At 57.2% G+C, this 15,369-nt stretch overlaps 1 protein-coding gene across 4 annotated transcripts in view; it reads left to right on the top strand.

Moving 5' to 3' along the window:
• The first annotated feature begins 443 nt into the window (after positions 1–443).
• The window catches only part of RHBDL3 (rhomboid like 3), a 47,937-nt gene continuing 33,011 nt past the window's right edge, over positions 444–15,369 (top strand). For 3 of the 4 annotated variants that reach the window (XR_008425167.1, XM_053911620.1, XM_053911622.2), the window contains exons 1-2: positions 444–867; positions 2,395–2,418. Coding sequence is in view for 3 of the 4 variants with exons in the window: in XM_053911620.1 (XP_053767595.1) it covers positions 757–867; positions 2,395–2,418 (135 nt within the window). In the remaining variant the exon portion in view is untranslated. The remainder of the gene's footprint in view (positions 868–2,394; positions 2,419–15,369) is intronic. The other variant, XM_053911621.1, reaches the window with a different exon arrangement.

Consider the following 15,369-nt stretch of genomic DNA (forward strand, 5'->3'; position numbering starts at 1 on the left):
CCTTCCTCTCGGCGTCCGTCCCCCAGTCCACTTCCAGTTAACCCCGAGGTTGCCAAAGTAGTGAAACCTCCTGCCTCCACGCATCTGCTGCCTCCAACTAACCGTTGCCCCGGTGGCTCTCAGGAGTGGACACTGCATCCCCCTCCGCCCCCCACCCCCGCTCACCCCCGGCCCCGCGCACAGAGACAAATCCGAACCCGGGGTGGAGGCTGGCAGCCAGGGGGCCAGAGGCAGCGCAGCCCCAACCCCGTCCCGGGAGGTGCAGCCACTTGCCTGCCAGCCCCGCCGCAGCCCTCCGCCCTCCCCGGGCCGCCGTGCTCTGACCGATTTGGCCCGGGTGGTGGCGTCTGGGGGCCGGCGGTCCCGCGGAGCAGCCCCGCCCCCGCCTGCGCGCCGCCCGCGAGGAGTCCGTGGGGAGGAGGAGACTCGGGCTCAGAGCGGGGGCCGCGGGAAGCGGGAAGGGAGCGCGGGGAGCCGCGGGGCAGGGACCGGCCCAAGGGCGCCCTCGCCGCAGAGCTGGGTGTGGGGCCCGAGGCGGAGCCGGCGGGCCGCGAGCGCGGAGAAGTTTGGCTGCGGAGGGGCTGGCGTCCCCGGGTCGCGAGGCGGCGGCGTGGGGGCCGGGGCCATGGGGGCGGGCGCGGAGGCGGCGCGGCGCGCGCTGAGTCCTCCGAGCGGCGTGGTCGGCGCGGCGCAAAGTTAGCCTGGCGCCCGGGACCAACGCCGCAGCCACTGGCGGTCCCTGGATCGCGCTTCGGCATGGGCGAGCACCCCAGCCCCGGCCCCGCAGTGGCCGCCTGCGCCGAGGCGGAGCGCATCGAGGAGCTGGAACCCGAGGCCGACGAGCGGCCGCCGGCGGCGCCAGAGGACGTGAGTGCCCCCTCCCCCGCCCGGGCAAACTTTCTGGGGGGCGCTAGGAGGAGAGCTGCCCCAGACTCGCCTCCGCTGGGCAACTTGGAGGCTTCAAGGTGACGCGGGAGCGCCCGGGATTGGCCGGGTCCCCGTGGGCGGGAGGGAGCGGAGGGACCGGTCTCCCCCAAAGCGCGAGCGCCACCCCCTCTCGGGCTCCCGCGGCTTCCCTGCGGGACGCACCGCCCGCCGCTGCGCTGGGGACCCATCGGCCGCTGAAGCCCCTTCCCGGTGGCTGGTGCAGTGCCCGGGACACAGCGTTTTCCCGCAGAGGCGGCCGCGTCACAGCAGCGACTCTCCTCCCCTCCCACTCGCGACCTGCGGGCTCTCGGAGCCCCGGGAAGGGGCGGGCGCCGCAGAGTCCCAGGAGCCCTGCACCGTGGACCGGTCTGACGACCCCTTCCTGGCTCTCGGATTAGCTCCTGCCGGGCACCTGCGCTGTCGCAACACCGATTGAAATTCAAGCTGGCCGGTCTCCCTGGACCCGGCGGGAGGAGGGACAGGAGTGCCGGGAGCTGTTCTGCTCCCAGAAGGGGGCTCCGGAGTCCCAGACGGCGTCGATTCCGGCGACGGCCCCCTGGCGAGGACGGGGAGGGGCTGCCCCAGAGGGCTTCCCTGCCATCTGCTGCTCGAGTTCCCCCCCTCCCCCCGTGGGTCCTGGAAGTCATCTGCGTAGCCGGCACTGGGGAGTCCTGGGAACTGGAGTTTCCCGAGCCCGGCCCTCCCGGGGTTAACCTGCACTTAGAGAGGGAGAATGGGGCAGACCCTCGGCCCTGCCCCGTCGCTCGGTCAGGGCGGGAAGGTGGAAGTGAAGCCTGCCCCCCTCCCCCGCCAGCCCAACCCACCTAATGTGCTCTGGGGGAGCGTAACGTCTTCCCTCCCTGGGGCTCCCGAGTTAAACCTCTCGCTTGGTTGTGGCCCCAAGGCCCTGGTAGAACCTCCTGTCCTCACCTCTTAGACTCAGCATACTGGGGGCGCCCCTGCCTCCCAAACTGCAGGGAACGTGTTAGTGTCTGTGCAGGGCGAGTCTTCCTGAGTTAGGGGTCTCTGGGCCCCCAGCAGGTTGAGACCACCGCCGCAGGTCTGATGGAATGGCACCCCGGCATGCATTCCCTGGCCCCGGAACAGAAGTGGATGTAAGCTTCATAGTTATTAGAGGTTCTTAGAGGCCCTTGGACAGAGCTGGATGCCTTTATTTAGTCATTATTGAGACTCACCCTTGTTCTGCTCATCCCTCTGCCGGGCCTGTCTTGGAAGGAGGGACACTCCCCCCTCCTCCCCCACCTGAGTTCCCTCCCTTTGCTCAGCACAGACTCATCTGGGGAGCTCTTCCCAGGTTCTCCCTGGTCTCTTGTCATGTGTCCCTGACCTGGGGAGTAGCTGGGAGGCTATGTCAGGAGTGGGGTCCACGGAAGCCTTGGTGATAAGTGTGTGTTTCTTTCTTTCTCTCTTCTTCCTCCTCTCCTGCATGGCCTCCCTCTCTACCAGCACTGGAAAGTCCTGTTTGATCAGGTATGTGAGCAGTTAAATCCCCCCCTCTTCCTTCCAGCCCTCCCCGAAATCAGTCTCCCTGCTCTGCACTCCTGAGATGGTGACGTCGAGTGGGGGTGTGGCTTAGTGCATCTCTGAGAGGAACCACACTGGTGCTCTCCAGGTTTCAGCGCGGAGGCTCCCCGGAGACATCCTTCCCTCCCTCCCTCCTCTAAACTCCTCCTCATCAGAGCTGGGTTTATACCAGGTAGAAATGGGACAGTACATACTGAAAGTCGGGGATGGTCTGTCTGTGCCAGGGGGTTGCAGTCAGGCCTGGGGAGGGAGGGGAAAGACTTAGGTTAACATCCCTTCTTCTCTACCTCCGTTCTCAAAGTTCTGTGGCCACCAGTGAAGTCAAATCTCCAGCATCCTTGGGGGGTTACTTGCAATACGGGCTCTTCTGAAAGCTGACTCAAGTTTTTCTGGCAGGAACGTAGGGCAGGGTGTAGGGTACATAGAATGTGATTATTTGCAATACCTAGAGTCTAGGTGTGGGGAATGGAATGGAGTTGGGGGTGCCAGCTTTGGAATCCGAGATGGACATTTGACCTTCAGCCAGGAAGTGGTTCTCTTTGCTTAGTACTCGTGTTGAGTGCCGCTGTGTATTTCCCTCTGCCTCCTTGTTCCATGATGCAGAAGGAAAGGGGGCAAGAGATGTCCCGGGGTGGGGGGCGGATAGTGAGCACCATGGTCCTGGGGTGGCAGTGGTTGTGCCATGAAGTCTGGGCAACTTTAAGAGGCCAGTCTGATCGGGTCAGAGGAACATGTTTTGTTGGGAGGAAGATAAAGCTGGAAAAGTAGCTTGGACCAGACAGACTCTGTCCTGCTGGAGGCAGGGGAAGCCTTTGACTGTTTCGAAGCCGGTGTGTTATGGGATCCGGGCCACGCTTTGGGAAGAAGATTCTGTGTGATAGTGGGGTGGAGGTGACGTGGGCTGCTTGGAGGAGAGACACTAGCTGGGAGCCTGCTGTGGTGCCTGGGCACAGAACCTTGACTTGGGAGATGACAGTAAGAATGGAAAGGAAGAGGGACACGGCGACAGAGAGCTGGAAGACCTGACTAGACTGAACAGGTGAGGCGAACCACGTGCTGTATTTTGTCCTGCATGATGCGCTCCCATGTACAGTGCGCACCCACGCTTTAGTGCTGCCCATGTTTTCCCCTCAAAATTCTGGGCAAAAAAGTGCGCATTATACACAGCAAAATACAGTATATAATTTTGAGATTCTGGATTTAGGAGGAAAAGGAAAAGGCAGTGTTGGGGCGGAGGGGATGGCAAAAATGACAACTCTGGTTACGGACAAGTTCCATTTGAGGAGCCAGCTAAATGCAGACGCCCAGGTGGGGCCAAAGACATGGAGTTGCAGCTTGAAAGACATGGTGGGCCTGGGGTGGGGTGGGGGTGTCATCCGTGTTAACACGGGGTCTGGCTGCGGGTTGGGGAGCGTCCAGTGGCTCCTGTCCCGATGCGTGGCACATCTCTCCTTCTGCTCCTAAGTGCCACCCACTCTCCCTCAGCTCCCAAGAGTACAGCAGCTGCTGGCCTGGTGCTCTGAGGCAGGCAGGAGCCGCTTGCTGCCACCGATACCGACCAGCAAGCTGCCAGCCCTTCACACTTCTTGTCAGATTTAGAATCAGAACCTAGAACACAGTGTATCATTCTGTTTTTCTCTGTCTGCATCTGTTTTTCTCATTTGATGAACTTCCCTTGCTAGTCCTTGGGCGTGTGTTTACATTTTAAAACCAACTATTTGGATGAGTGGAAGAAAACTTCTAGTAGGAAGAATTTGGAACTAGAGGGAGCAGAAAGAATGTGGAAGTACCTAATATTATTAGTGGGTGGCCGCTGCAGTTCAATTTCTGCCACTGGAGGGAGGTCCTGAGTGTCACAAAGACCTTCCCGCTGCCACTGGGAAGGCCCATGCAGAAACCGTTCTGGGCAGGCAAAATCCATTCTAGGAGGGAAAGTCCCCAAACCTTCTCTGAACAAACAATTTTTTTCTCACAAGTTCTGTCTACTCTGCATCCCTTATGTAGCCTTCGAAGCCCATCTTTGTCATCCTCCTTCCTATCGGTGAGGGAGCAGGGCCTGACCCCTGGCAGGTAGCCAGCCCCTCTGTGCTCATCCCGTTGCTCCGTGAAGCCAGCCCTGTGCCATTCCCCTGATAGGGCTAGATGAAGAGTAGGTATGAAGCTTCACAAATGAACACACATTCCTCTGGGCCTGCATGAAGGTAGGATTTGGTGATGTTGAACTTGGTGCTCTTAGGAAAGAACATTGGGCTGGGGGTTGCAGGCAGGCCCTGGACTTCATTTCTCAGAGGTCCACGGGATAGAAGGCTGGCCCCAGTCAGTCCTCCCCTCCGGGATCAAGGGTATACCAGTGGTCGGCTTGTTTCAAACTGGCATCTGCTGGGACCTTTTTCCAGATGTTAGGGATGGAATTGGACCAGCTTCTCCATGTTGTCTAGTTCTGCAGCACATAGAATAGCTTTGACACAGCATGAAGCTAATTGGACCCCAAAGGCTGGAAGCCAGAAGTTTGGCTTATGTGGTCACCCCTTAAAGGGCCAGGATGCTCTTTGTGGAGTTGGGAGGTGAAGGAAACAGGTGACCCCAGTCCCTTGGAAGTTTATCCAGCTGCTCTCCCCGACTCTCTGGGCATTTGTCTGGCCTGTTCCAGCAGGTGTGCAGCATGTCATCCTCACCCCTCCCGTCTTCCGCATGGATCCCAGAAGTTACAGCGGTCAGGAAACCCGGAGATCACAGCTCCTCTCCCGCCCCTCCCCCCTCCCCCTCCCCTCCCCCTCCCCCCTCCCACCATGGTTTTTATTGATTGATTAATTGTAGATAGAGAGGGAGGAAAGTGGGGGAAGAGACATCAATTTTGTTGTTCCACTTACTGATACACTTATCGGTTGTCTCGTTTGTGCCCTGACCGGGGGATTGAACCCACAACCTTGGCGTACGGGGACAACGCTCTCACCAACTGAGCCACCCGGCCAGGGCCCATGTTCCAAGTTTTTGTTTCCAATTTCAAGTTCTGCTTGAAGAAATTGTCGTTTCATACCCTTGGGATCTTAATGGTTTTCCTAAATACTAGATTTTAAAGTTACCGTAAATATTGATCTGTTGTTATAGCATAATATCATGGTCAAGTAATGCCTTATTTTTTTTCTATAGTTGAACCTGTTGGGCTTTTCCTTCACGATTTCTTCTGTTGCTTTGGGCCTGAGACAGTTTTCATCCCTTTTCAGATTTCATAAATATATGTTTCTATTTCCTACTACTTTTTCTATGATTTAGGGGGGGAATTGTCTAACCCTTTCCTCTATCCAGATCTTATTCCTTCCCAGTGACACCAGCAGCACTTATTAAGAAACACGTAATACATTTTATACATTGTTTGAGAAATGTTATCATTTGGTACATTTTTATGGTTGTATATATTACTTTTACATTTTATATGTAAAAATATTTTAGCTTTCTGATGTCATCCACTGATCTTTCCAGTTTTGCTCAGGGCATGTGCCTTTCCGTGACTGCGACTGCTCGTACTCGTTCCGCAGCTTCCCTGCAGCTCCTTTGTCAGGGTTATGCTCTGATAGGGTCCCTTGCAGCCTCTTCCTGAACTCCGGGGAGGTGCCCTCAAGGCTCCAGGGTCAGGTAGTGGGTCAGTGACACAGGTGGGGCCGGAGCCTAGTTAACCCATAAAGGGCTCCTGGGGTTGGAAAACCATTTCCAGGTTCACCCTCCAAAATGCCTTCAAGATCAGCAAATGTTTAGTGAGGTAATGTTTAATGACCTTTTGGGTTTGGAGCAGAGTTCTGTTAATTGACACAGCACAATTGCTTTCAAGTTCAAACAAGCAAGAGGGGAAGGGAAGAATTGAAAATAACTTGACTGTGTCTCCCTTTTTCCCATCCCATGGGGAGCAGGCATTTCCCAGACCCCCCCTCAAAAAAGACCCCCAACTTTGCTGATCTCCCAGAAGGAAAGTGGGCAGGTCTTCACTGTAGTCATTACGTTGTAGCTGTGAAATACGAATGTGTGGCAGCGACCAGAGCACAGTGCTGCTTAGGGGTGTGGCCAGGGGGAGAACCCTGAGTTTGGAGTCAGGCCCGGGTTCAACCTTGCTGATTTCGCGATGACATTAACTCTTGAGCCCCAGTTTCTTCCTCTTTAACGTGGAGGTAATCATCTTCATCTCCAGGGGTGACTGTGGGGATTGAAAGGAAGCAGAAGCTCTCTTCCCAACGTCTGATAAGCAGTGGTCATTTGCCACTTGTCTCTGGACTGGGAGTCAGAATTTGCTGGGAAGAAGCACGGGGGCCACTTCAGAGATCCAGCTCCTCCCAGGAAGGCCGCAGCCTCTCTAATCCAGCTCCTTCCCAGTCCAGGCTCCTGGATAGAGAGCCACTTCTGAGCCTAGAGGATTTTCCCGCTTGCTCTCCCTTGTGTCTCCTCTGCCTGGCCCCCTTCCCTCCAGCCTGGGAGTCTTTCCCTGGCCTGACCCTGAAGCCTACCTCATGTGCAGCCCTTCTGTGGCTTAGGGGGGTTCTGGTTCCTGAAAAGAGGTTCAGGTGAGACTGCTGCATGGATTAGTGAGGAACCACAGAGAAAACCCCTGTCCCAGAGACAGGGGTATTGGCAGCAGCCCCCCAGAGCACACAGCAGCAGAGATGGGTTCCCAGAGAGGGACAAAGCCACAGCCTTGACTGGAGCCCTTGTCTGGGCCCTGTACTTCCAACCCTCTTCCCAGGGCTCTGGGGGCTGTGACTTCCCCCCACCACAAAGCCAGCTTCCCCACCCGAGTGACTCTGTCACTCATTCTGAATTAACGCTTTTTATTCCTGACCACTACCAGAAACACATTTGATAGCAGTTGAACAGTGGGGCCAAGGGCTCTGAGATCACATGCTCTCTGGTTTTGCCTGCCTGCCTGGCTGCCTGACACATCACAGGTACACACGCATTCAAATGAACAAGTCAAACTACAGCCCCTCACGAGTTGTCTTGGATTCAAATCCCCTGCAGGAGCAGACCCTGGCCACGGGGCTGCCTCACTCATGTCGGCCCCTCTGGGGCTGCCGCCACTTCAAGCACCACGGGTTATGAGAAGGCCGGCAGAAGCATCTTGTCCGATGCACTCATCGGTGCAGTCGAGTCAGAGCCGGGACTAGAGCCCAGCCCTGCCCCTGCTCTGGCCTCTGTTCCCCACACCAGACCTTGCAGGTACCCATTCCTTTACTTGGCACCATGAGTGACTCAGGCAGGAGACAGGACACACAGTGGCCCAAATCCCAGTGCACCTCCTAGCAGTACGACCGTGGACAAGCCTCCGCTCCGTTTCCGCATCTGTCAGCTGCCCAGAATAACAGGAGCTGGTGAGAAGGTGTGGTGTCACACTTGCAAAGCACACGTAGTACGTACCTGGTAAGGATGGTGTTATCTTGTTCCTGAAACGTAAAGAAACTAACTGATTTCAAAATAACCTCTGACGTTACTAGTTCTAGGTCTTGAATCAGTGTCCAGACCCCCCATCTGGGGTTCTTCCTCCCCTATTGAGCTGACTTCTTTAGGGCAGGAGATGGAAAACCACATTCCCCTGAACTTCCCAGAGAGAAAGGAGAGAAATTTTGGGCTGCTGCCTGGGGGAGTGTTGATGCCCACTGGCTTGTTCCCCTGCAGACAGAGGGTAAAGGGCAAGAAGGCTGGGCCCAGAGCACGCAGAGCTGTGAACCGCTGGTGGTAACAGCACGCCTCCCCCCCATGCCCCTCCCACCAGCTCTTTTGAAGCAAGGCACAGGTTTGCATAGGAAACATTTCTTTGAGAGAGCAAACATTGAATATGTGCTTTACATATGTGAATATGTGTTTATATATGTGCTTGTATCGTTTTAATTTCAACAGCCGTGTGAGGCGAGTGCTTCTGTCCCCTTCACAAAGGAGGAAACTGAAGCCCAAGGGGGTGGGACTTGCCCAAAGACACAAAGCAAATGAGGACCCTCTGAAGAGAGGGGTTGGGGGGGCTTGTCTGTGAACAAGGCTTCTGGGTGACTTCTGAAACGGCCGGGGACCATGGAAAGGGAAGGAGTTTGGTGACCCTTGTCCTGCCCAGCCTGCTCCTGGTCAGGGATCTGCCTCCCTCTCCCTCCTCCTCCCTGGATTCCCTCAGCACTCTCTCTTTTCTGGGGCACCAGAGACGCCCTTCAGTGCCTTCCAGGAGGAGCAGAAGGGGAAGGGATGGGCAGATGTAAGACCCTCCTCCCTGCTCACACCCACTCCCACCTCTCCCTGCTTGCTACTCCCCTCGGACTCCTGCATTATGGCTGCGACTTGGCTTTGGTCCCCAGGCAGCTGTGACAGCTGTGACCTGTGACAGGGGATGAGTCAGCATGGGCATTATTATGCTTGCTCTTAGGGACCCAAGGGACCTGGCTTTGAGTCACAGCCTGCAGCTGCCAACTCAGAGTCTGTGAACCTACAAGGCCTTCCTGGTAGGGGCCAGGGCAGCTCTGAAGGAGGAGGAGCAGGGTCTTCCAGAAGGTTCCCTCTCCAGTAGAGGGGCTTGGCCTGGTGGACAGAGGTGGCCCCCACCCAGCTTCCTTTGTACCAGGGGATGGCCTGAGATCTCTTCCTTCCCTCAGGGCCAGCTGTTGAGAGAGGGGTAGCTTTCTGGAAACATGCTGATTGTCCAGCTGGTCAGCCTGAATTCAGGTCAGGATGCTTGCTTCTCTGTGGGAGGAAGGGTGTTCTGGCTTCCCCCGTCTGGGAGAGGCCCCTGGAGAGGGCGACAGCTTCCCCACAGACCCCTGACGTGGCAGCGGGAAGAACAGAGATAGCAGAGCTGGGGATCTTGCAATCACCTGAGTTTCACCAGCTGTCAGGGGCCTGGCCGGCCGAGTCCCAGGGGAGCGCAAGGGCCCCCGCATGCTCAGTGTGGGCAGACCCAAGGACTGGAGGGGTCCGAACCTGGCTTTGAGAAAGTGGTCTCTCTTCTTCCTAGGGAGGCTTGAGGTCTTGGGAAATTCACTCCCAGCTCCAACTTGGAGCAGGCCAGACCATGCCTCATTCTACTCACCAGAAGTGCCTTTGGGCAAGTCGTTTATCTCTGTGCGCCTCGGTTTGTGTATCTGTCAAATGGGACTAATCACACTTACTCTAGGATTGGTGCGAGAAGTAATAAAATACTTGTAAAAATCAGTGTTTCCCAAGTCAGGGGAATGGTGGGCAGTGGTTCTCCCTGTGGGGCGAATTATCGTCCTCATCGCTGAGGAAGGAGAACTGGAAGGGAAAGCTGCTACTCCCATAACCTTGCCTCCTGACCTCACAGCTGCAGGCCTGGACCTAATTTACGGGGCTGTAAATATCCATGGTGAATACACTCTGGCTGTTGGGTGGGACAGTTCTGCTGAGCCAGAAACCCCGTGGCAGCATCATTAACTCTGCTCTGCTCAGAGGCCGGGTAATGATGCAAGGAGCCAGCCGGTGAGCCTTGGTGAACGCCCCCCCCCCACCCCCCCACCCCCCCACCCCGCTCTGGGGGGGCGGGGAAGCTGCCTGCACCTTCCCTGTCCCAGCACACATGCCCTGTGGTCATCCCCTAGGGCTCTTTCTGGCCTGGTAGACAGAGAAGAGACAGCGACTGGGGATGGAAACCTTCCTTCTATTCCAGGTCCCAACCTTCCAGACCTGAGAGTTGTTCACCACGAGGGCACCACAGGTGCTGCCTTCGGGGCCCTTGAAAGGGCCCACACCCCTCGCTGAGATCCAGGACCCCTGTGGGTCAGGGAGAGGGGGAGGGGCCTCCTGGGAGAGGGAAGGGGACTCAGTGCTGGGAGCTGGGACCAGATGTGCAGTCATCCTGGAAATGCCGTTTGTGCAGATCATACACACAGGGTGGGCATGAAACAGATTCGCTCCTTCCTTTCTCTTCCGCTTCTCTGCTGCTGGGTAAATTCGGAAGCCTCGGCCTGGCTCGCTGCCCTGCGGCAGGAGGGAGAAGTGGCGCCGCTGTCCTGGGTGCTGAGCCGGCACATCCCAGCTCAGTGGCCTCTGCGGGGGCTTGGCCTTCCCCCCACCCTCTGGACGGGGCCGCAATCCCGACGACTTCTAACTGCTGGAGGACACCAAAGTGTGAGCTGCCTTGGGGGCCTGTGGCCCCCACGAGATGGAGGCAGGAGGCTGGTGTGGAACCACCAGCAAAGGGACCGGGTGTCACAAAAGGGAAAAATATGGCTCAACTATGATGGACACATGCATTTTTTTTCCTAAAAACCGTTCCATGGAGTGTTGCTATGGAAAAATACTGTGGTATTTTTTCCCCAAAGTTTGGGAAATGCTGGCTGAGCAAAACCAGACAGGTTTCTCCATTGGAAAACCTTACAGAGCTCTTGATTTGGTTTTCTGCATCACGCCCTTCCAAGAGGGTTTCCCAAACTTAGGGGGTCCCAGAACCATGATTTTGTGTGCCATCTTGGGCCCGGCGTTCCACAAAACGCACACTGGGGAGCCCTGGACCGGTTGTATTTCGTGCACCTGAGTAGGACAGAGAAACAAGGGAGGGCGAGGTTGGACCAGCTACCCCCAAGGAGGGGCCCAGAGCTGTCGCCGTGCGGACCGCTTCCCTTGCTTTGTGATCTGGAGCCAGTTTCTTCTGCTCTCCGCACTGGTTTTCCCAGCCACAGAGTGAGTATGCCACCCGGCACGCGCTCCGTCCTTAGCAAATGCCTGTTAAGCTAACGAATGAGAGGGTTGAACTGGGGTCTCCCAAACTCCTTAGCCGATGGCAGAGCACAGCCTCTGGGCCTCTGCGCCAGTTACCAGCTGTTCGGGCTTGACCAACTCAGCTCTCTGGCCCGTGTTTCCCCCCCTGCAAGATGGGGCCCATAAGAGCATCCATCTGACAGGGTTGTTTGTGAGGTTTAAATGGGGGGGGGCGGTACAATTGATCATCGAACTAGGGGCCCTTGTGAGAGTGGAGGGGCGCTGTGACGGCCATGCTCACCTGGTAGGTGCGAACCAGGCTGCCCCAGGCAAGCCGGGACGCAGGGCGCGGAGGCTTCGATGGGCTTGTTCCCAGCAGGCCTTCCGCAGACAGAGCTCCTGCTGCGCTGGTCAGCCAGGCAGGACGCAGGCCAGCGCACGCAACAACTCAGAGCGCGGCCGCTCTGGCGGGGGCAGGGTGCTTGGAATCTCCTTTCCCCTCCACTGTGCCTCAGCGGCCCTGTCACAGCCCCTAGGAATCGGCGGAGGGGCTCGAAAACCTGTCTAGGTCAGGGGCAGGGAGAGGGTCCTCCTGGGAGCTGGAACCAGACAGCTAGTCGCCCTGGAAATGCCTTTTGTGCAGATCACACGTAGGGATGGTTCCTTTCAGCTCTCCTGGACCATGGGGTTATGATTTCCTGACCTGCTGCCCCTCCCCCCAGGGTCACCAGGTGACAGCACAGATCTCACCCCCAGCGCCTGCCCCCCAACCAATGTAGAGCCGCTTCATCCTGATTCTGAATGACCCTTTGACTGGTGCAGAACAGATCAGCTGCCCCCACGGGCTGTGCAGGTTGGGCTTCTCTTTCCCCATCCCCCACCTGCACATGCTGTGCCTGTGGGCTCAGGGGTGAGGGGGGCTCCCTTAATCCCCTGGAGAAGAAGGGTTCCTGCCACGTGATCGATGGAGAAATGGAGGCTGTGTGCCAAGTGATCTGCCCAGGGTGACACAGTGCTGGAGGAGGGGTCCCTTCTGCACTCTCCCTGCTCCTTGCCCCAGAGCAGGGGAAAGGGCCCAAGTGGCAACAATACAGAAAGGATTTGGTGGGTTCTTTTCCCAGCCTCGGCCACATGTGCACTAGGAAGGGGTCAGGGTGGAATGTGTGGCTGACCCGGTGTGGGGCCCCAGGCTCGGGTGATACAGAGGATTAAGGGGCCAGAGGGCTGGGTGCTGGTGGGATTAAAGTCCACCTTGGGGCCTCTCCCTATGGAGCCTCTTGCAGCTCTTTTCAAGGCTGAGGCAGGTGGGTGGGAGCTGTGGGGGCAGCCCCTCATTTTGTGTCTCCCTCCCCACCAGTGCCCTTCAGGCTGAATGTGGACTTGGCCTCCCCCTCCCTCCACAGCACTCAGCCCTATTCAGTGCCTAGGAGGCAGCTGCTAGGATGCTCTGACTCCTGGCTCCCCACGGGGCCCCTGCTTGTGGCCCATCCACAGCCTCTCTTCTCCCGCTGCCCTGCCCCACCCCAGACCAGCCCTGGGCGGACTGCTTCCAACCCACCCAGCCAGACCTCATCCCGAAAGCGCCCCACTGCTGAAAATGGGCGAATCCAGGCCACGGGGCTTCCAGGACAGAGAGCTTTGTATCTCCGAAAGCTCCAAGCCACGGTGCTAGTGGGATCTCATCCCCCATTGCTGACCTTGAAGGAAGTGTGTCCCCAAGGGTCAGCCAAGGGTCAGCGTCACAGGGGTGCTCCCAGCTGTGCTGTGACTGAGGCCATCGGAGTGGGGCTGTGGGTGACCCTGGGCCCTGGAGAGCGCTGCCCTGCATTTGCTTCAGCCCACCATGACCCTCGACCTGAGGGGACACTGCCCTGCCTGATAGATGAGGTAATTATGGCTCCAGATGGTTGCCCTAATGGACACAAACTGGGCAGTGGCAGAGACAAGATTGGGATTTTGTCTTGGTCCTTGCAGCCTCTTTCCTAGCTCTCAGCTTCCCTCTAGGACAGTGGGTCCTACCTCCCTGCTATACACACCTTCTCTGGGGCCCACTCTGTGTTTCCTCCGCCCTGGTCTCCCACTCTCTGCCTCTCTCTGCCTCCCACCCGCCCCTGTGCCCCATGCTCACTGTCAGACTCTGCTCTTGTCCTTATTTTCCCAGGTGGTTTGGAAGGTGTCCTGTGTACATTTGTGGAGCCCAGGCAGCTGGCTGCATCCTGCCTCTCTCTCCCCACTAGTCACCCCCCTTCGTCCCTGAGGCCTCATTATTAGGGTAGCGCTGACCCCCATTGTCTGGCCTGTCTGCCTCTGGCACTGAAAGGTAGGGTTTTGGCAGAGAAGGGAGGCTCGGCCTCATTCCAGCTCATTCGCTGCAGTCTGGAGCCTGTATGTGCTTGGGGCAGGACTGGCAGGCCATGGTGGGGGGTGGGGGCTTGGGGAGCCATAGGGCAGCCCCTGTGACTAGGACAACAGCAGGGAGCCTGGGAGGGGGAGCGGGGGAGCAGGTGGTTCTTTGTCTGGAGCTGGAGTGAAGGAGAGGGGCCCTTGCCTGATCTCAGCCCCTCCGCCCCACTGCCCCCACCCCAAGCCTCAAGGCAGCCCCTGAGAGGGGATTGGTATCTCTGCTCCCATCAGATGCAAGGCCAATGGGCTTCCTCCCCCTGGACTGAGGCAGGAGAGACTCCCTGCTGTGCAGGGGGACCACTGCCCTCCAGCAGTGCTCACTGTGGGCTGAGGATGGATTTTCCCAGGACTCAGGGCTGCTTCTTAACCCCCACTCTCATCCCCCATCAGCCCACCCAGATCGAGGGCCATGTGCAACTAGGCCGGGCCAGTGAGTCCCCCAAGGGGGATTGGAGGGGCCCCAGGCGCCAGAATAGGAGGCCCTCCCTGCTGACATGGCCACTCTGTCTCTCCAGGCTTCACATTCCCGTTTGAACAATAAGGTCAGAACTGTTAACTTTTGAGGCTCCTTCCCGCTTTAAAAGCCTCTGTTTAGAGTGGGCCTATGAAACTCCTAGAGCCCCCTCCTCTCCTGGGTCAGCACTCACCAGTTTGATCCTTAATGTTGCTTCTGAGCAGCAGGGCAGCCCAGGGGCTGAAGGTCAGTGGTGACAAGAGGCAGTGGGAAGCGGCCTGGACGTGGCGCCCTGGCGCTGCTGACTGCCAGCCCTGTGCCCGTCTCCTGTGCCTCTATTTCCTCATCTGTAACATGGGGAGAATAATAGGACCTACTTCGTATGGTTGTTATAGGAAGTCAAAGAAATGTGTGGCTCAGTGGTTGAGTGCCGGCCTGTGAATCAAAGGGTTGCTGGTTCGATTCCCAGTCAGGGCACATGCCTGGGCTGCAGGCCAGGTCCCCAGCAGGGGGTGCATGAGAGGCAACCACACACTGATGTTTCTATCCCTCTCTTCCTCCCTCCCTTCCCCTCTGTCTAAAAAATAAATAAAATCTTAAAAAAGTGAAGTGCTTACAACAGTGCTTGGCCCCACGAAAACACAACGCGTATTAAGTGTTTTTATTCTGAAAGGGCCTCGGTGAAGCAAGGGTGGCTGAGTTTTCTGAAACCCTCTACCATGTGAACCACGTAGGTGTCATCCCTGAAACCTGGTGTTTGGGGTGGGGACCCACTCAGAGTTTTACGTAGGCCTCCTTAGCGATGTGCTGTCTTGTTGAGCCCTGGGGGGACCTGGAGTAGCCCCTGCCTTGGGACTCCTGGCTCCTTCTCCCGGATCGCCTTAGAAATGCTGCACACAGAATCAGCCTTCCCCACATAGTCCTCATGGACCTTCTCTAGAAAAGGGGGAAATGTGGGTTTGGTCTTCTGGGCTCCCTTGTCACACACACGGACGTCTCGGCGTCTGATGGCCTTTAAAATCTCAGCACCCCACTGCAGTCCGCGGGATGCAGCGAACTCGAGCAGGGAAGCGCCTGTGAGCAGGAACGCTCCCACAGCCACAGGAGACGGGTGGCGTCTCTGCCTAGCAGGGTGGGGGCGCTGTGGGGGGACATTGAATGGGTTCTCTGAGGAAAGGGGGGCTATGGAAGAGGGACAGAAGAGTTATGGGTTTCTCTAGGAGAGATGAATAAAATCCTTTTCTGACTGAACTGATGAGACTTTGCTTGAAAAATTAGCACCCATCTATTCATCTGAACATCCACTGTTTTTTTTTAATATATTATTTTATTTGCTTTACTTTTAGAGAGAGGAGAAGAGAAGG

The sequence above is a fragment of the Desmodus rotundus genome, chromosome 9, assembly GCF_022682495.2.
Source record: "Desmodus rotundus isolate HL8 chromosome 9, HLdesRot8A.1, whole genome shotgun sequence".
NCBI lineage: Eukaryota > Metazoa > Chordata > Mammalia > Chiroptera > Phyllostomidae > Desmodus > Desmodus rotundus.